General features: G+C 35.2%; 1 protein-coding gene across 1 annotated transcript; it reads right to left on the bottom strand.

Annotated features, from left to right (window-relative positions):
* Positions 1–9,497: 9,497 nt before the first annotated feature.
* LOC121377128 (transmembrane protein 18-like) lies at positions 9,498–21,498 on the bottom strand. Its single transcript, XM_041505015.1, has 5 exons — positions 21,345–21,498; positions 13,489–13,606; positions 12,988–13,042; positions 11,035–11,128; positions 9,498–10,143 (listed from the first exon to the last, which is right to left on the bottom strand). The coding sequence occupies exons 1-5, from the start codon at positions 21,396–21,398 to the stop codon at positions 10,036–10,038; spliced, it is 429 nt and encodes a 142-aa protein (XP_041360949.1). The 5' UTR covers positions 21,399–21,498; the 3' UTR covers positions 9,498–10,035.
* Between the last annotated feature and the right edge of the window lie 6 nt (positions 21,499–21,504).

The raw sequence follows: 21,504 nt of genomic DNA, 5'->3' as shown, positions 1-21,504 counted from the left end.
CGTTGTCGTTTCGTTGTCTTTCCTCCTTCATTTGAACAGCATCTAAATGGATTGGAGATTACCGGACGTTATATAACGAGGTTATATGACATAGTTCTATCAATAGATGCCTCGCCTGGGGTGCTTAGGTCGTAGGGTCGAACCTCTTAGGCGGAACCAGTGCGCCTTTCCCTATCCCAACCAATGTCCGACGACTGGTATATCAAAGTGTGTGGTATGTGCTGCCCTGTCTGTGGGAAATTGAAAATTAAGAAATATTTGTGATCATTATGCAAGTTTGTTATTTATTTTTAAAAAAGAAGTTTGTTTTGTTTAACGACACCACTAGAGCACATTGATTTATTAACCATGGGCTACTGGATGTCAAACATTTGATAATTTAGACAGACAGTCTTGGAGAGGAAACCTGCTACATTTTTCCATTAGTAGCAAGGGATCTTTTATATGCACCATCCCACAGACAGGATATCACATACCACGACCTTTGATATACCAGTCATGGTGCACTGGCTGGAAGTAGAAATAGCCCAATGGGCTCACCGACGGGGATTGATCCCAAACCGACCTCCCATCAAGTGGTTGCTTTACCACTGGGCTACATCCCACCCTGATAAAAGATCTCTTCCAGCTAATGATAAAAAACGGAGGGTTTACTCTGAAGGCTAAATGTTAAAATTACAAACAATATTACATGCTCTAGTTCAGTTGTTAAATAAAAGATCTCTTCCTGCTAATGATAAAAAACAGAGGGTTTACTCTGAAGGCTAAATGATAAAATTACAAACAATATTACATGCTCTTGTTCAGTTGTTAAATAAAAGATCTCTTCCTGCTAATGATAAAAAACGGAGGGTTTACTCTGAAGGCTAAATGTTAAAATTACAAACAATATTACATGCTCTAGTTCAGTTGTTAAATAAAAGATCTCTTCCTGCTAATGATAAAAAACGGAAGGTTTACTCTGAAGGCTAAATGTTAAAATTACAAACACTATTACATGCTCTAGTTCAGTTGTTAAATAAAAGATCTCTTCCTGCTAATGATAAAAAACGGAGGGTTTACTCTGAAGGCTAAATGTTAAAATTACAAACAATATTACATGCTCTTGTTCAGTTGTTAAATAAAAGATCTCTTCCTGCTAATGATAAAAAAACAGAGGGTTTACTCTGAAGGCTAAATGTTAAAATTACAAACAATATTACATGCTCTAGTTCAGTTGTTAAATAAAAGATCTCTTCCTGCTAATGATAAAAAACGGAGGGTTTACTCTGAAGGCTAAATGTTAAAATTACAAACAATATTACATGCTCTAGTTCAGTTGTTAAATAAAAGATCTCTTCCTGCTAATGATAAAAAACGGAGGGTTTACTCTGAAGGCTAAATGTTAAAATTACAAACAATATTACATGCTCTAGTTCAGTTGTTAAATAAAAGATCTCTTCCTGCTAATGATAAAAAACAGAGGGTTTACTCTGAAGGCTAAATGATAAAATTACAAACAATATTACATGCTCTTGTTCAGTTGTTAAATAAAAGATCTCTTCCCGCTAATGATAAAAAACGGAGGGTTTACTCTGAAGGCTAAATGTTAAAATTACAAACAATATTACATGCTCTAGTTCAGTTGTTAAATAAAAGATCTCTCCCTGATAATGATAAAAAACGGAGGGTTTACTCTGAAGGCTAAATGTTAAAATTACAAACAATATTACATGCTCTAGTTCAGTTGTTAAATAAAAGATCTCTTCCTGCTAATGATAAAAAAACGGAGGGTTTACTCTGAAAGCTAAATGTTAAAATTACAAACAATATTACATGCTCTAGTTCAGTTGTTAAATAAAAGATCTCTTCCTGCTAATGATAAAAAAAACGGAGGGTTTACTCTGAAGGCTAAATGTTAAAATTACAAACAATATTACATGCTCTAGTTCAGTTGTTAAATAAAAGATCTCTTCCTGCTAATGATAAAAAAACCGGAGGGTTTACTCTGAAGGCTAAATGTTAAAATTACAAACAATATTACATGCTCTAGTTCAGTTGTTAAATAAAAGATCTCTTCCAGCTAATGATAAAAAACGGAGGGTTTACTCTGAAGGCTAAATGTTAAAATTACAAACAATATTACATGCTCTAGTTCAGTTGTTAAATAAAAGATCTCTTCCAGCTAATGATAAAAAACGGAGGGTTTACTCTGAAGGCTAAATGTTAAAATTACAAACAATATTACATGCTCTAGTTCAGTTGTTAAATAAAAGATCTCTTCCAGCTAATGATAAAAAAACGGAGGGTTTACTCTGAAGGCTAAATGTTAAAATTACAGACAATATTACATGCTCTAGTTCAGTTGTTAAATAAAAGATCTCTTCCTGCTAATGATAAAAAACGGAGGGTTTACTCTGAAGGCTAAATGTTAAAATTACAAACAATATTACATGCTCTAGTTCAGTTGTTAAATAAAAGATCTCTTCCAGCTAATGATAAAAAACGGAGGGCTTACTCTGAAGGCTAAATGTTAAAATTACAAACAATATTACATGCTCTAGTTCAGTTGTTAAATAAAAGATCTCTTCCAGCTAATGATAAAAAACGGAGGGTTTACTCTGAAGGCTAAATGTTAAAATTAAAAACAATATTACATGCTCTAGTTCAGTTGTTAAATAAAAGATCTCTTCCTGCTAATGATAAAAAACGGAGGGTTTACTCTGAAGGCTAAATGTTAAAATTACAAACAATATTACATGCTCTAGTTCAGTTGTTAAATAAAAGATCTCTTCCAGCTAATGATAAAAAAACGGAGGGTTTACTCTGAAGGCTAAATGTTAAAATTACAAACAATATTACATGCTCTAGTTCAGTTGTTAAACAAAACAAACTTTGAATATGACCTTTTAAAGGGGCATTCTGAAATTTACATAATGACCTAAAATATTTATTAACTTTTCTGGTGAAATGTAAATATTGCCATGACTGGTATATCGAAGGCTGAGGTATGTACTGTCCTGTCTGTAGGAAAGTGCATTATAAATGATTCCTTATTGCTAATGAAAAAAAAGAAAGGTGTTTTTTCTGAAGGTTAAAATTTAATGTCAGAATTACTAAATGTTTGACATCCTATAATTGATGATTAATACTATTGGGCTATTTCTCATTCCAGCCAGTGCACCACGACTGGTACATCAAAGGCCATGGTATGTGCTATCCGGTCTATGGAATGGTGCATATAAAAGATCCCTTGCTACTAATGGAAAAATGTAGCAGGTTTTCTCTCTAAGACTATATGTCAAAATTAACAAATGTTTGACATCCAATAGCCGATGATTAACAAATCAAGGTGCTCAAATGGTGTTGTTAAATAAAACAAACTTGCATAATGAAAGATTGAAAGAAATGTTTTATTTAACGATGCACTCAACACATTTTATTTATGGTTATATGGCGTCAGACATATGGTTAAGGACCACACAGATTTTGAGAGGAAACCCACTGTCGCCACTACATGGGCTACTCTTTCCGATTAGCAGCAAGGGATCTTTTATTTGCGCTTCCCACAGGCAGGATAGCACAAACCATGGCCTTTGTTGAACCAGTTATGGATCACTGGTCGGTGCAAGTGGTTTACACCTACCCATTGAGTTTTGCCGAACACTCACTCAGGGTTTGGAGTCAGTATCTGCATTAAAAATCCCATGCCGCGACTGGGATCCAAACACTTGCATAATGATCACAAATATTTATTAATTTTCTTGTGAAAGGTAAATATAACTTGAATTACATGCCCACAAGAAGGAAGGAATGAAATGTTTTATTTAACGATGCACTCAACACATTTTAATTATGGTTATGTGGCGTCGGATATATGGCTAAGGATCACACAGATATAGAGAGAGGAAACCCGCTGTCGCCACTTCATGGGCTACTCTTTTCGAATAGCAGCAAGGGATCTTTTATATGCACCATCCCACAGACAGGATAACACATACCACGGCCTTTGATACACCAGTCGTGGTGCACTGGCTGGAGCGAGAAATAGCCCAATGGGCCCACTGACGAGGATCGGTCCCAAACCGACCGCTCATCAAATGAACACTTTACCACTGGGCTATGTGGCCCACAAGATGTTACATCCACATAATACAATTCTTCAGGAACCCACATTACAATTATGATATTTTTTTTTTTGAATTATACAAAGCTAATAGGAAGGACTGATTTATGTGTAGAATTTTATTGATCACAAATATATGGCATATGTAACTTTGAGGTTGCACCTGATGCCATATAACCGTAAATAAAATGTGTTGAGTGTGTCTTGTTTTTTGAGATTGCATAATTAATGTGCTCCTCTGGACGCTAACATTCACTTGATGCGCAGTCGGTCTAGGATTGATCCCCGTCGGTGGACCCATTGGGCTATTTCTCGTTCCAGCCGGTGCTTCACAACTGGTGTAACAAAGGCCGTGGTAAGTACTATCCTGTCTGTGGGATGGTGCATATAAAAGATTCCTTGCTGCTAATCGAAAAGAGTAGCCCATGAAGTGGCAACAGCAGGTTTCCTCTCTCAATATCTGTGTGGTCCATAAACAGATGTACACAATATAACCAGAATTAAAATATGTTCCTTCTTTTTATTATTTTAAAATATCATTTAGTAATTAAGCCACAGAATTGTACCGTAGTTTTATTAGTGTTAGAAAAAATATAGAGCTTAACAGAATGGACACACACAGATTATGGATTTACACAAACACATCCCCGATACACAGACAGACACTGACACACACACACACACACACACGCATAACACATTCAACACACACCACATTCAACACACACATATACATGCACCCAACACACACACACACACACATTGCACATTCAACACACACACATACATGCACCCAACACACACATTGCACATTCAACACACACATATACATGCACCCAACAAACTCACACATACACATATACATGCACCAAACACACAAAACCCAACACGCACACATGCATCACACACATTCAACACACACATATATACATGCACCCCAACACACACACACACACACACACACACATGCATTACACACATATATACATGTACCCAACATGCACACACATACATCCAGTCACACAAGGGGGCGAGATGTAGCGAAGTATTAAAGCGCTCGTTTGCTGTGAGATCGGTCTAGGATTGTTCCCTGTCAGTAGGCTATTTCTCACTCCAGCCAGTGCACCACGACTGGTTCATCAAAAGCTGTGGTATGTGCTATCCTGTCGTCCCTCAATATCTGTGTGGTCCTTAACCATTAAGTCCGACGCCATATAACCATAAATAAAATGTGAGTGCATCGTTAAATAAACCATTTCTTCCTTCCAACAGACACACATACATACATATATCAGACACACACACAAAACACACACACATACATCTGACACACAGACACACACACATGCGCACGCACACACACACACACGTTAACAATTCAGAAAGTAAAAATATCCAGATGACAGAAAATATACCTTTTTATTCACTGGTAAAAAGTGCACATTAATTAAATACATGTAAACACAATGATGGAATGAATAATTCAATAAAACATCATTATGATAACCACACATATATCTGAATACAACAAATCAAGTATTTAAAAAGAATATGTTTACATTTCAACAATTTTATTTGTGCTACAATTGAATTGTATTTATGAGAAAACAAATCATAAAGACTTTGTCACACAGCGTAAAATTTGAATCAGAATATGTTTGTGTTCATTTTATAGAACTAAAAACTTCTAAAGACCTGTTATTTAAAACAGCTAAATTCAAATGATAATACTGTTACTGAAAATTCAATATATACAAGATTGACACAAATCCCAAAAATCGAAAAGCTGTGACATTCTCACAAAATCAATGGAATACTCAGTTAAACAGCTACTGACATAAAACATTTAGATAACACCAACTTTCTGCCATGATGAACAGGCAAGATAGGGTGTCTCTGTATGCAGGATGTAGCCCAGTGGTAAAGCGCTCGCCTAATGCATGGTCTGTCTGGGATCGATTCCCGTTGGTGGGTGCATTGGGCTATTTCTCGTTTCAGCCAGTGCACCACAATCAGTATATCAAAGACCATGGTATGTGTTATGCTGTCTATGGCATGGTGCATATATAAGATCCCTTGCTACTAATGGGAATGAAAGGTAACAGGTATCCTCTCTAAGACTATATATCAAAATTATGAAATGTTTGACATCCAATAGCTGATGAAGAATAAATAAATGTACTCTAGTGGTGTCATTATAAAAACCAACTGTATGTCCATTGCACATATTAATGGCGTAGAGAACATTGAACAAACAAAATCGCAGCAGGTTTGTCTAGATTGTGTTGATGTGAAATTGACCTCTAATGCACTGATGTGAAATTGACGTCTATTGCATTAATGTGAAATTGATGTCTATTGTATTGATGTGAAATTGGCATCTATTGTATTGATGTTAAATTGACTTATATTGTACTGATGTGAAATTGACGTCTATTGTATTGATGTGAAATTGGCATCTATTGTATTGATGTTAAATTGACTTATATTGTACTGATGTTAAATTGACGTCTATTGTATTGATGAGAAATTGATGATTCTGTAGGACACTGATGGTGAGTAATAATGTTAGACACTGTAAGCATTTACCAGTTGCCCGGGGTAGATCCAGGATTTTGTAATGGCAAATTTGAGTTTTTTGAAGACAAATGAGCCAAGATCTGTTGGGGTCATGTTCCTTGGAAGCATTTTAAATAAAGAAGCTCTGATGCATTTTCAGGGCAATTTAGTGTTGTATAACATCAATGATGAAGTTAAAAACAAAGAAAATGTCATTAAAAACAGACTTCAAATAGGTGGGGAGGGTCAGGGGACCCTAGTGACCCCCCCCCCCCCCCCCCCCCCGATCCGCCAAAGGGCATGTAATAATAGTAGGTCTATGTTTGATCAATGGTTTGTTGGCGAATTGATGATTGTTCACATGACATAATAATGGTTAATTAATTATTATTCACATAATGTATGCCAATTATTTTATATGAAATATGATAACTGATTATTCTTCACATGAAACGTGAAGTAAGAAGAACCACATTCATTCCCTACCCAGTACCCGCTGTTACCAAGCGAAACCTTTTATAATACCCATAATTCAAATGTAAAGAAAAACACAAATTCTGACCATCTTTCATCTTATGGGGGCGAGACGCAGCCCAGTGGTAAAGCGCTTGCTTGACGCGAGGTTGGTCTGGGATCGATCCCCGTCGGTGGGCCCATTTCTCGTTCCAGCCAGTGCACCACGAATGGTATATCAAAGGCCGTGATATGTGCTATCCTGTCTGTGGGATGGTGCATATAAAAGATCCCTTGCTGCTAATCAAAAAGAGTAGCCCATTAAGTGGCGACAGCGGGTTTCTTCTCAATATCTGTGTGGTCCTTAATCATATATCTGATGCCATATAACCGTAAATAAAATCTGTTGAGTGCGTTGTTAAATAAAACATGTCTTTCTTTCTTTTTTCCTTGTAATGGGTTGATGGTACTGTAAATAATATTTTATGATACACATCATGATCCAGGAAACACATATTGCAAAACATTGCAATAAAAACATTCCTCATAATATCCATTTCTACCCATATTAATTAACATGTCCCATAAAATTCACATTGTCTCTAATAATAAACCAAAACATATTTCAACACCCTTCTTTTAAAGAAGCAGACCCTAGTTTCAACCTGTAAAAATGGACACTAAGTTTGGTCAAGTTAAAAACCTGTAACACATTTGGATAATGTTACAAGAGAGTGAAACAAGAGTCTGTGACGTTGAAATGGTGAAAAATCTTTAAAAATAGACTAAAACTCGACTCCATAGCTGTTATTTCTCAGACACACATGCATTTTTAAAAAATATGAAAAAAAAGCACTTTGTGGTATTAGAAACACCAGGATGACCAGAAACACTTTGGTTGTACGGAAATGGATTATCTAAACAATGAAATATAAGTAATGTTTGATTTCAGTGATCATAAACAGCTGTATTAGTGAAAAACATGCCTTAGTGTTTAAAAACTAGGGTCTGTCCCTTTAAAGGATTTAAAGGGACGGTCCCGAGTTTGCTGCCATTGTAACAGATCCTTTTTGATGACTAAAATTACACATTAAAGATATATTCCTGTTTAGAATACCAATTTCAGAAGAAAGAAAAAAGTGCTTGTTTTTGTCTCAGGCCCAAAACACACGGTGTCTGGGTCTGGCAAGTATGGTGCCAGTCCAAAATGAAAAGTATTGAATCGAATGTGACAAATCACACCGGGTCTGTTATGACGTCAACTACAGATCTGGCAACAAACGTCATAGAACATGCGCTGTATATTTTAACACTGCCAGACGGGCACATGCACAATGTTCAAACCGTACTAATTAATTTTTCTCAATAACCTACAAGAAAAGTATATATTAATCAATGTGGATTTCTCATACTTATTGTCGATGTTTATAGAAGTAAACTTATCTAAAGATATGAACGCATTAATATATACAGTAAAACCCCTCTAAACCAGACACCCTCTGGACCAAGTAAAATGTCTGGTTTTAAGAGGTATCCTGTTTAGAGAAGTTAAGTTCTGTACTGATGGTTAAAAAAGGACCATGAAAAATGTCCGGTTTTGAGGGAATTCCAGTTTATAGAGGATCCGGTCTTGAGAGGTTTCACTGTATTGATTATATGTTACAGTTACAGACCCAGACGTCAAAATGCACCAAAAATAAAATACACAAGACGTGGCATCTGTGCCACACTCGCCAAACCCAGACAGAGACCCAGATCCGGTGTGTTTTGAGCCTTAATCAGTGTACATAAGACCCAGACAGAGACCCTGATTTAGATCAGGACAGAGACAGAGACCCAGACCCAAGACAGACAGAGAGACCCAGACCCAGACAGAAACAGAGACCCAGACCCAGACTCAGTGTACATGTAGTAGCTTAAACCTTCAAATAAATTTGAACGTATGAAAACAATAATATATTATCCAAAGTAAACTGAACACTGACTTATACAGACATCAGCACACGATAGTACACACTGTGGATATACAGACTTTGGTAGGGTAAACAAGAAAATGTTTTTAATATGCAACTTTAGTAGCTCAAAAGACTCGGGTATTCGGAAAATATCTAACAATGGGTGAAAACACAGGACAGTTTATCCTTTAATAAAAACATGTAAAAACAACCCACATAAAAAGAGATCATGTAAAAACAAATATCAAGCATTGGTAATTTACAATTACGTTATGCTCGTTCATCCATGTACCAATTCTATTCAGGGGGGCAGAAATGGAAAATATTCAACTACCCCGCCAGACCAGAACAAACTACATTTCACTACCTAACCAGAACTTCTCAAGTCTGTTAGTCTACAGAATAATATATTATTAACAATATTATAATATATAGTGTCTTTACTCCACATGAAATATATAGATATATTGACAAAACATTATTAATAACACTTGGCAAGCGATCAACATCACGTGTCAAAACGAAATCAAAAAGACAGATAGACCGTCGGGCTGGTAGTTTCATTTATTAAATGGTCCGTAGGAATTTTTGCTTGCATTTGGCAAGCAGGCGAGTACTTTTTGCAGCCCTGCTGTTGCTCTAAAAATTAAAATCAAGGTTTTTTTTTAAACGATGGTTAAATTTAATATTTTAAATGAATTTTCTTCTTAATTCCATGCAGTATGAAATTATTTTCATTCTTTTAAAAAAACAATTCAATTCTGCACCATAAGCATCTGCATAAATCAGAGAATCATTGAGCGAAATTAATCGTCAAATTATTTTCATTTCACAAATGAAATAGTCTGTTAACAATTCCTCCAATTTCTATGATTATTTTCTTAACTCTTGTTGTTCAAATGCAGATAACCCAGCAAAGCAGGAACTATTTTTTGGTGTGTTCATACTCAAGCAATATGGCCGTCAGTCATTCTTTTCAGCTTCTTTGAGTTTCTGCCTTTTCGCTTCTTTAACTAACTGTACTCGTTTCACTTGCACCATCAAGTTTCCTGCATTAAACAGCCACATCATCTGTAAAAGATATTACAAACAAATAACATAATTAAAACAATCCTTGAAATTAGTGATGGTAGACACCAAAAAAGAGTTTGTTTTGTATAACTAGAGCACATTGATTTATTAATCATTGGCTATTGAATGAAAAACATTTGTGAAAGTTAAAAGTTTGTTTGGTTTAATGACACCACTAGGGCACATTGATTTATTAATCATCGGCTATTGGATGTCAATGTTTGTTATGTTTAATGACACCACTAGCACACATTGATTTATTAATCATCGGCTATTGGATGTCAAATATTTAGTAATTCTGACAGTCTTTGAGAGGAAACCTGCTACATTTTTCCATTAGTAGCAAGAGATCTTTTATAGGTACCATCCCACAGACAGGACAGCACATACCACTGCAATCACGGTTCTACTGGCTGGAACGAGAAATAGTACAATGGGTCCCAGACCGTCTGCGCATCAGGCAAGTGCTTTATCAATATGCTATGTTGTTCACGTACAACTGCAAAAAGCTGTTGCATGTTATTTGGTTTGAGTATTATTTGTTATCGCAAATACTGTTGCCTGATAAAATTGTGAAAAAGAAAGAATGAATTTTTTTATTTAACGACGCACAATGGCTATCTAAGGGAGGCTCCAGGGACCTTTCCCCCACCTAAATTTAGTGACAATTTCATAAATATATACATATATATACACATATACATACACATATACATATACATATACATATACATATACATATACATATACATATATACATACATATATTGTTTGGTTTGTTTATGTTGGAGAATCCAAGGAATCCCTTTATCCACATGTCATTGCCCCCCTCTCCCAACACCCCCTAAATGGATTTTCTGGATCAACCACTGTATAATTATACAAACTTACCACAATGACGAGACAGTTACAGAGAATTGGCATGGAGAACACCACCGAGATGAAGAGACCATTGCTGTCGAAATACTGCTGGTTGGAAAACAACCTGCAATTAAACAAATACAAACATTTATTTATATGTTATGCACGATGAAGCCAAAATAAAGCACTGGCCGAACAGAGCAACACTGGCTGTCAAGCTTTGGGGTTCCAAAGAACACTTGACAGCATGTTTTTTATCACCACAACCCGCCTCCAAATCTAAAGCATGATCAACTATAGCTTGAAGGAAGGAAGGAAATGGTTTATTTAACGACGCACTCAACACATTTTATTTACGGTTACATGGCGTCGGACATATGGTTAAGGACCACACAGATTGAGAGATGTAACCCACTGTCGCCACTTCATGGGCAACTCTTTTCGATTAGCAGCAAGGGATCTTTTATATGCACCATCCCATAGACAGGATAGCACATACCACGGCCTTTGATGTACCAGTCGTGGCACACTGGCTGGAGCGAGAAATAGCCCAATGGGGGTCGATGCCAAACCGAATGTGCATCAAGCAAGCACTTTACCACTGGGCTACGTCTCGCCTATTATGCATGGCGAAGCCAGGATAAAACACTGGCCGAACGGAGCAACACTGGCTGTCAAACTTTGGGGTTCCAAAGAAGACTCGACAGAGATGGCGTTTTTTTTATCACCACAACCGGACTCCAAATCTAAAGCATGATCAACTATAGCTTGAACGCAGAAGAAGAAAAGGAAGAAGTATATGATTAAAAATATAGGAAATCAAACACAGATTTTACCAATGTGTTGCAGGGTTAGCGCAAAATTTCACCAAAATTATTTATTAAACTTTAAAAATTGCAGAATCACAGTTATTTGTTAACAAAACGTCAATTACATGTAGTACATACATGTACATGAAATTAGTCTGACAATTTAAAATAACATCTGCCAATTGTTTTTAAAATTTACAATTGGTGAATTTGGTGAGTGCCAGAGCTAGCCCTGTATTGATTATATGGTGGAGAATCATCCTTTTCTCTGTTAAAGTGACGGACCCTAGTTTTTAAACACTGCAGCATATTTTTCACTGTTAGAGACATTTTTGATAACTGAAATTATACATTACTGATATTATATGGTATAGAATATCCATTTTCGTACATCCGAAGTGTTTATGGTCATCCTACTGTTTGTACTGTCCCTTGTAGACCAGGGCTTCTAGATTATGGTAGCCCCACTCCCATGGCTAGTGATATTCAATGTTGGGCTAGTAAATAACTACTGTTGCCATGCCCAATGGCTACTGAATATTTTGGGTCAAATGCTGCAGTTAAGTCTATTTTGTAAATAGGAATATTCTGCCCCACCCCAACCCCCCAATGTTAGTGTTTTTAAGCTCTATCTTCCTGTTTAGGTGACATATTTGATTATTACTATTAATTAGTAAAATTTTATTAACTTAAAGAGAAGTAGGGCTAGTGAATTTTTAATCATGGCTAGTAAATTTTAAAAATCACTGATCCCATGGCTAGTGGATTTTATATAAAGTCTAGAAGCCCTGTGGACTAATCAATCAATCAATCAATCAATCAATCAATGTTTAACGACACCCCAGCACGAAAAACAGATCAGCTGTTGGGTGTCAAACTATTGTAAATGCAAAAAATAAAGTGATGATCAATACCAACAAAAAAATGCAACAGTTAAACTAAAACAGTGTCACAGATAGGTAAAATTAAAATAAAAAATAAAAGTCAGTATCACAAAGAAATTGTAATAAAAGTTTCTGGTTGGAATCGAAATGATTCCATTACATTTCTTCGTCCAAATATATATTTTCTAGTTTCTTGCAGATGTGGCGTACCGTCAGAGTACACTGATAGTGTTGACTAATTATCAACTGTTTCACAAAGGTCTGTGATACCAGCTGTCTGCTAAACTTACTTCCAATATTTTGCTGCTTCCTCGTTGATATATTCGGCACACCATACCAGTAATACTGTAAAAAAAACAAAAAAAACAAGAACAAATTAACTTCAACAATACACTCGTGCATTTTTGACTCTCGGACAACCCCCATGATTAAAATAAAAAAATGTTTTGTTTAACACCACCACTAGTGCATTAAACAAAACAAACTTTAAACTTTAATGGCCACTGAGGCTTTGAAAGGAACAACTGATATCAAATCTTGATTTTGTTTTATTGGAGAGTCAAAGAATAATAAAATATATAACTAAATCTTTGTGGCTAAAAATGGCATTTAATTTTTTTCCCCAAAGACTGGGCAGTAGGTCTAAGATAACCGTAAATAAAATGTGTTGAATGTGTCGTTGAATAAAACATTTCATTCCTTTCTTTCCTTTGTGGCTAAAAATGGCATTAATTTTTTTTTTCCAAAGACTGGGCAGACTATCAGCCTCAAATGTGGGTGTGTTAACTTACATGAAACTGTAAAGTGAGCTATCTGCAGAGTTCCATTATGGCGGATGAGGTACGTGAGGCCAAATGATGCAAGGTGAAACAGTAGGAGCCCTTGCAGCCATTTTTCAGTCCAGTCTATCTGTAAGAGTGAAAGACATCAAAATTATTATTAATTTAGTAATAATTAAATCAATTACAAACAAGCCAGGGCTTCTAGAAAAAAAAATTAATCAAGTAACCATGGGATCAGTGATTTTAAAAAATTTACTAGCCATGATTAAAAATTCACTAGCCCTACTTTTCTTCAAGTTTATATAATTTTACTAAATAATAGTAATAATCAAATATATGTCACCCAAAGAGGGAGAGCTTAAAAACACTAACCTTGAGGTTTGGGGTGGGATCAGGATATTCATATTGATAAAATAAGACTTAACAGCAACCTTTGACCCAAAACAAATTCACTAGCCATCAGGCATGGCAACAGTAGTTATTTACTAGCCCAACATTGAATATCACTAGCCATGGGAGTGGGGCTACATAATCTAGAAGCTCTGTTGGGCATGGCAACAGTAGTTATTTACTAGCCCAACATTGAATATCACTAGCCATGGGAGTGGGGCTACATAATCTAGAAGCTCTGTTGGGCATGGCAATAGTAGTTATTTACTAGCCCAACATTGAATATCACTAGCCATGGGAGTGGGGCTACATAATCTAGAAGCCCTGTCTGGCATGACAGTAGTTATTTACTAGCCCAACATTGAATATCACTAGCCATGGGAGTGGGGCTACATAATCTAGAAGCTCTGTTGGGCATGGCAATAGTAGTTATTTACTAGCCCAACATTGAATATCACTAGCCATGGGAGTGGGGCTACATAATCTAGAAGCCCTGCAAGCTGTCACACATGAACATTTACAACTTAGCTTAACATCAGAAACCAAGTAAACATGTCTCAAATGTTAACTTGTTGTGTGTTGTTTTGTTTTGGGTGTTTTTTTTTGGGGGGGGGGTTGCATGGGGAAGGGGGGAGGGTGTCAAGATATAGCTTTTCCCATGTGAGAGCTCATATTAATTACTAAAATAAAGAGTGAAACTTAAAAGTTAAAAGTAGCAGACCCTAGTTTCAGCCCACAAAAATGGAGACTAAGTTTGCTTAATCTACAAACCTGTAACAATAACATACATGTATTTGGATAAAGTTATAACAGAGTGAAACAAGTGTGTAGAGATATGATGCTGACATGAGGAATTACCAGGGCTTCTAGATTATGGTAGCCCCACTCCCATAGCTAGTGATATTCAATGTTGGGCTAGTAAATAACTACTATTGCCATGTCCGACGGCTAGTGAAAAACATTATCAAATGTTGCAGTTAAGTCTATTTTGTAAATATGAATATCCTGCCCCACCACCCAATCGTAGTGTTTTTAATGTCTATCTCCATCTTTAGGTAACATATATGATTATTAATATTACTATAACTGTATTAAGTATAGTAGTAGGGCTTGTGAATTTTTGATCATGGCTAGTAAATTTTTAAATTTTAAATCACTGATCCCATGGCTAGTGGATTTTGTAAAAATTCTAGAATTAGCCTTAAAAAGAAGACTATCTAGAGTTCGTCTCCATAACCATTACTACCTTGACTTCTCAGATAAAAATAATAAAAATGCACTTTGTGGCATTAGAAACAGCAGGATGACGAGAAACACTTGGGAATATAATGGAAATGGATAATCTAAATTTAATCAAACCTAAGAAATGTTTAATTTCAATTGTCAAAAATGGCTAGATCTATTAATTAGTGAAACATGTGCTGTAGTTACCGGTATGTTTAAAAACAAGTGTCCGTTACTTTAACACTCTGCAACCAAGGTCATCACAAATTTGTATGGTACCAGTCCCCTTTAGGTGCAAGTGATATTAGATATGTTTCAAATTCAATATTGATTTTAATTTTAAGACTTGTGTTGCAGGATCAAACCACATCGGTGGATCCATTCAGCTGAATGGGTTTTTTCTTGTTCTAACAATTGTACCACAACTGAACAAAGGCAGGGTTTGCTCTGAGTGAGCATAACAATTCGCCAAATTGTCTATTAAACTTAAAAAATTGCAGAAATTGTCAGTTATTTTCTTTAAAATGTCAATTATTACATGAAATTATTTCACCAAAATAAAATAAAATTCGCCAACTGCTTTCAAAATTTGCAATTGGCGAATTTGACGAGTGCCAGAACTAGCCCTGAAAGGCAGTGGCATGTGCTATCCTGTCTGTTAGAAAGTGCATGTATAAAAAATCCCTTGCTGCATTATGAAAAATGTAGCGGGTTCCCTCTGATGACAACGAATTAGAATTACCAAATGTTTAACATCCAATAGCCGATGATTAATTAATCAATGTGTTCCAGTGGTGTCGTTAAACAAAACAAACTTTAATAAACTGTTTAATTTTTAGATTGGCAGATCTGTAATTCATGTAACAGATACTTAAGAGTACTACATGATTGGCCGTTAGATGTACCCATAATATTTCTGCAACTAACTAGATTATTCAGGCAACATTTAGACCAATAAATCTAAAATGACATTTCTTAGCCATTGAAATGGTCAGTTATTTTCGTTTTGTGGTATACTACTATAGTATTTGAAACTAACTAAATTTTAGTGGCACTATCAACTTGTAATTGTCTGTCTGTGTCCATTATATAATTTATAATACTTTATTGACATATTGTTATTCAAATTGCTCTTCAATTACACCTATAATTCTGACATACTATTTAGAAAACAAAGCTAGTAACTAAACTAAAATTTCGTCATTTATGTAAAAAAATACCATAACGTGACGTCATTCGAAGTAACCAACCAATAAACAACAATATTTTCTCCATTCCACTACCAAGTTCCAGCCAAGTTCTTAGTTTAACTATAAAAATTATAGTAGACGAATTGTCCAAGAACAATTTTTGGTTGTGGACGAATTGTCTTGAGTTCAACAGTAGACAAATTTTTAGTGGACGAAACATCCAGAGGACGAATCATCTGCATCCCTACCACGATGGTGCTCCTAATGACAAAATGTAGCAGGTTTCCTCAGTTACCAGTTGTTTGACATCCAAGAGCCGATGATTAATAAATCAATGTGCTCTAGTGGTGTCGTTAAACAAATCAAAATTTAACTTTAACAATAATTTAAATATCTGTCCAATCACCAATGATGAAATGTTTTTGCTGTAGGCAAAATGCTTACACATAGCAATTTTGAACCAGTAGTTTTTGCAACAAATAAATGAACCAAAAATAATTAATTCGACCGATGACAATAACTTTTATGCAGCGGTAAAAAAAAACCTGCTATTCTCAGAACCGGCGTGACGTCACACGGCCTAGTTACCGATCATCCGGGTCTTTGGGGGTGAAGCAAAGCCTTAGTGATTACTGGTTTACATAGAATAAAGTTATCATATTAACTTTTTACATGCTTTACATATTGTCATTTATTTTCTGTAGCTAACACATAGTTGCAATACGTCTTATGTGTATTATAACAGCTTGGGTTGCCATATAAGAGAAACGAACAACGGGAATCTGAATTAGTATAATCTATATTTAGTACTGATGTGTTTCCGTGTACTTTGAATGTCGAGGGGACAGGGCAGGTTGGGCAGAATATACTTTTTGTTGATGCAATTTTCAGGTAATGTTAATTATAAATTTTAACAATTTTGAAATGATAAGATAATTATTAATATAATAATTATGATGTGGGCTACAAAATATATAATTTGTATTTATAATAAAATTTGTATGCATGATTAAGTTAATTATTTTTATGATTTAATAATTATTTTATTTCCAAATAATATGTAATAATTAAACAATGGCAAAGTTGTTACTTTACAAGTTCAAAATTACAATAGTATTATTGTCATATCTTATTATATAGATGTATTGGCAACAGTATAATGTTCCACTGAATACATTCTTTTATTCTTAAAACAAAATAGTTTCTTAAAATAATTAAATGCTTTTGTTTTTACAGATTGCAAAATTACCACATGATGTTGCCCTTCCTTACCGCTTGAATGCAGGCAACAAAAAATAGCAATAATAAAATATAGCCATCCTCAGACCTAGACATCTAGGGGGAGCAATATCTCTCTCTACTTACCCATCACACCTGAGATTAGTTTCAAGGAGAATAATATATAGTTTCCTTTGGCATGTGAATTTATATACATGTAGTATCAATATGGTAATATTTTAAATTGCCCCCCATAAACTACATTAGGGAGCAAATAATCAGTTCCCTCAGTTATTTTCATGTCGAGGTCTACAACATAATAAAACATAAGTGTTACCTCGTCGAACAAACATGCAAATGTTTTAATAATAGGGTTTAACCTGGTATATTTAGTAATAAAACACAAAAACTTACCTGAGTAAATAATGGTTAATATATATATGTATAATATTGGTGTTGTTTTATATCTAGTCACAATGGATATTGCAGATATTTTCTTGTTCAGTCTTGTGCTGTATTGGAATTGTTATTGCAGTTCAATTTAAGTAATCTCTACAAAACCAATTTTTAATAGTATACAGCTGGAGAAAGGAGGCAAATATCATGGTTGTTAATAAACTGATCTATATCGGTATGCCTTCTACTAGACTACACATATTTAACCTAAGTTGCTTTTAACCCGGGTTAAATTACCTCATGTAGATGCACTTATGTAGCATATTCAAGGAAAATATATGAATGAGATAGTTAAATGCTATATTCTCTATGTCAAACAGTGTTTTCAAAATGGAAAACAAATATCAGATATGGCAGTTGACCATTCATTTTATTGCAGGTAATTTCTAAAGCAGATTACACACACAAACACACACACACTGAACTGTAGAATACCATGAAACTACATACATATGTAAAAAGGTAAGTCCTCTAACTTGAACAAGTAAAATTTACAAATGTACCACAACCACCAAATTACATTGATCCACAATAGAATAGATTTTTATGTATTTTTAGATTTATGTATATGTATATGTAGTGTTTTTCCTAGCTTGTTTTAGCACGGTGCAGCACCATGCCTCAATAGTCTAGCACCATCTTGCCTTAATCAGCACCCTGCTGCCCTGAGATTAAATAAGCCTTTTTCACTAATTAATTCTAAAATTGCCTTTATAAAACACCCAAAAAGGTATTATTAATTAATAAAATATGCCTTTTACATATTTTGCCATTCATTTATTAAAGCAAGCACATAAATTACATTAAAGTGCCCCGAAAATGGTGAAAATGCCCCAAAAGTATTTGGTCTACAATGCCTTGACAAATTTCTAGGGAAATATATATATATATATATACACACACACACATATACATATACATATATATATATATATACTGAAACAAAGGCACACACATTATTTACCCTCTGCACCAAAGTAAATACTAAACACATGGGGGGGGGGGGGGACGACAACCTATATTTTCTTACTGCAGGCCTGCTACAGACACATTTGCAAAAAAAAAATAATAATAAAGTTTAAACAAGAATTTAGGCCTATATTATAATTATTATATGTGTGTAATTTACCTGTATAAACTTATTTTAAAATTAAAAAATAAATAAATAAGATGTAGTAGCTGTGGTATGGCAAAAGAAATACAAGTATAGATAATATCCAAGCAACTAAGATTAAATGAAAAATAAAGACCACACAAATTTAATGATAAAGGAATATACTCTTTATTCAAGAACTGGATGAATCGTTTTATTGGGGGGGTTTTCATGGAAGACGATGGAATTGTGTATTTTATTTACAGTATAATGTGGGATTTTTGTCACTGCACGTGCTTTAACCATTTTGTTTGCTAAATTAATCTCTGCTGGTGTCAACAAGCAACAACATTAAAATCCACGTAGTCACATTCTGTGAGGGAAGCCATGGAATTCCATCAGGTTTGTCGTTTTAATGACCCTACCCACAAGCGGCGCCTAGTCTCTTCTTTTGGAAATTTGTAAAACGATATTTTTTTTAACATCATGTTATGGTTTATGCAGCCAACTGCACAACATGTGTTAGGCATCGTGACTGTTAACTGTTGTAAATGATCGACCATTTCACTATCAAACCATACGTAACTATCGAGAAGCTTCACCACGTCACGTGATAAACAATGGCGGCCAGGGGTCGAAGTACCTGTATGTTCGGTTCCGAGAATCAGTAAATTCCTGACCTTCTGCAATTGTTATCACTACTAGTAATAGTAGTATGGAAAATTGTTGTTGGTGATGTTGTTAAGTTTGAGCCCTGCACAATATTTTCATTTTATATTTAACTTTTAAACTTAACTTGAAAAATAATAATAATACCCCCCCCCACCCCTTTCCAGCAAAACATGAGTTTTAAAATATTAGTTAAAAAAGAAGAAAAAAGGCTGCAATTATTACTATGCAACTTAGACATAACCTCTTTAAAAAGTATTATTTATGTATTAACAGTAAATTATTCATTGTTCCCTTATAATATAACTGAAATAAAAATGAAATGTTTTAAAGCAGTGTACTAACGCCCACTCTGATTGTCTATACTAGTTATATAGTAGCCCGAGCTCTCTGACTGTAAGAGAGCTAGACGGACATTTGGACATAAACACGCTCTCATTACAGTCAGAGACCAACCTATGTCTTTTTTTGGCAATTCCTGACTACCAAACGGTAGGCAACGAGTCCCGCTCTAATACCACAACAATCCTATGTTTGACGTCAAATACCTTTACATCAATCATTTTCGAGTTAAGTGATACAAAAAAAATCCACATATTAATCACTAATACACATACTACAGAAAGAAACCCGACAGCACCCACGCTTCGTGACACTCCGTCGCAACAATTGCAAAGCTCGGCGATCTATTTCGAGACTGGGCGATTCCGCCTTGTGCAGCAGTTACAAGGGTCATCTCATAAGAGGAGGCAGTACGTAGCACATACTTTTGCCGTATCCTGTCGATAACACCCCAAATGTATCCTTCAAATTCAAAATGGAATCAATAATGTGTAATTGTTTTGGTTTAATGACGTAATGAAATCCAAATTCATCCAAAACGGCATTAGCCAACTCTTCCATGTTGTAACTTCGCTTGATATGAGACGGCCCCTGTAACTGCTGCACAAGGCGGAATCGCCCAGTGCGCGATCACGTGGTCTACGTCTCGAAATAGATCGCCGAGCTTTGCAATTGTTGCGACGGAGTGTCACGAAGCGTAGCTGAATGTGGGTGCTGTCGGGTTTCTTTCTGTAGTATGTGTATTAGTGATTAATATGTGGATTTTTTTTGTATCACTTAACTCGAAAATGATTGATGTAAAGGTATTTGACGTCAAACATAGGATTGTTGTGGTATTAGAGCGGGACTCGTTGCCTCCCGTTTGGTAGTCAGGAATTGCCAAAAAAAGACATAGGTTGGTCTCTGACTGTAATGAGAGCGTGTTTATGTCCAAATGTCCGTCTAGCTCTCTTACAGTCAGAGTACTCGGGCTAGTTATATAGTAGTAGGCATATACTGATATAGTCCGTCCCATCATCCTATTAAAATGTTTTTTCTAAATAATTTCAGTTTGGTTTGACGTAAGAAGAAAAGTAAAAGTGTTTTGGAAATAACAAAGAAATACAATTTGTGTGTGCAATTTACAAATCAATCGGCTCGGAAATAATAACTTGTAGACTGTAGTACAGTACATAGTACGAAAAAAAAACCCCGATCTCTGCAGGACAGACGATAACATGATAGACGAGTTTCTCTTCTTTTTTTTCTATCGCATAAACATTTATACACGGCCTATCACTTACCGACAAAACAAACGTCCAAAGACTGTCAATTTTATCTGTACGATGCCAATCCATGACAATTTTACGGTGTTAAACGCTGAAAAGAAAAATTGCATTTCGAAATAAAAAACACATGATTTTTTCTCTATCCACACTAGCCTAACACATAGCGGAAGTAAAC

Source organism: Gigantopelta aegis, chromosome 7 (assembly GCF_016097555.1).
Source record: "Gigantopelta aegis isolate Gae_Host chromosome 7, Gae_host_genome, whole genome shotgun sequence".
NCBI classification, from domain to species: Eukaryota; Metazoa; Mollusca; class Gastropoda; order Neomphalida; family Peltospiridae; genus Gigantopelta; species Gigantopelta aegis.
Note: the sequence above shows the minus strand (reverse complement) of the source record. Positions and strands in the feature narration are given on the sequence as shown.

What these genes read in the sequence shown, in the direction of transcription:
- LOC121377128 (XM_041505015.1), bottom strand. Translation starts at nt 21,398, where the DNA reads ATGGATTGGCATCGTACAGATAAAATTGACAGTCTTTGGACGTTTGTT. An exon ending in AGCTCACTTTACAGTTTCAT is followed by an intron (nt 13,043 to 13,488) that starts GTAAGTTAACAC and finishes TTTTTTTTACAG; the next exon opens with TATTACTGGTATGGTGTGCC. An exon ending in GAAGCAGCAAAATATTGGAA is followed by an intron (nt 11,129 to 12,987) that starts GTAAGTTTAGCA and finishes GTTTAATTGCAG; the next exon opens with GTTGTTTTCCAACCAGCAGT.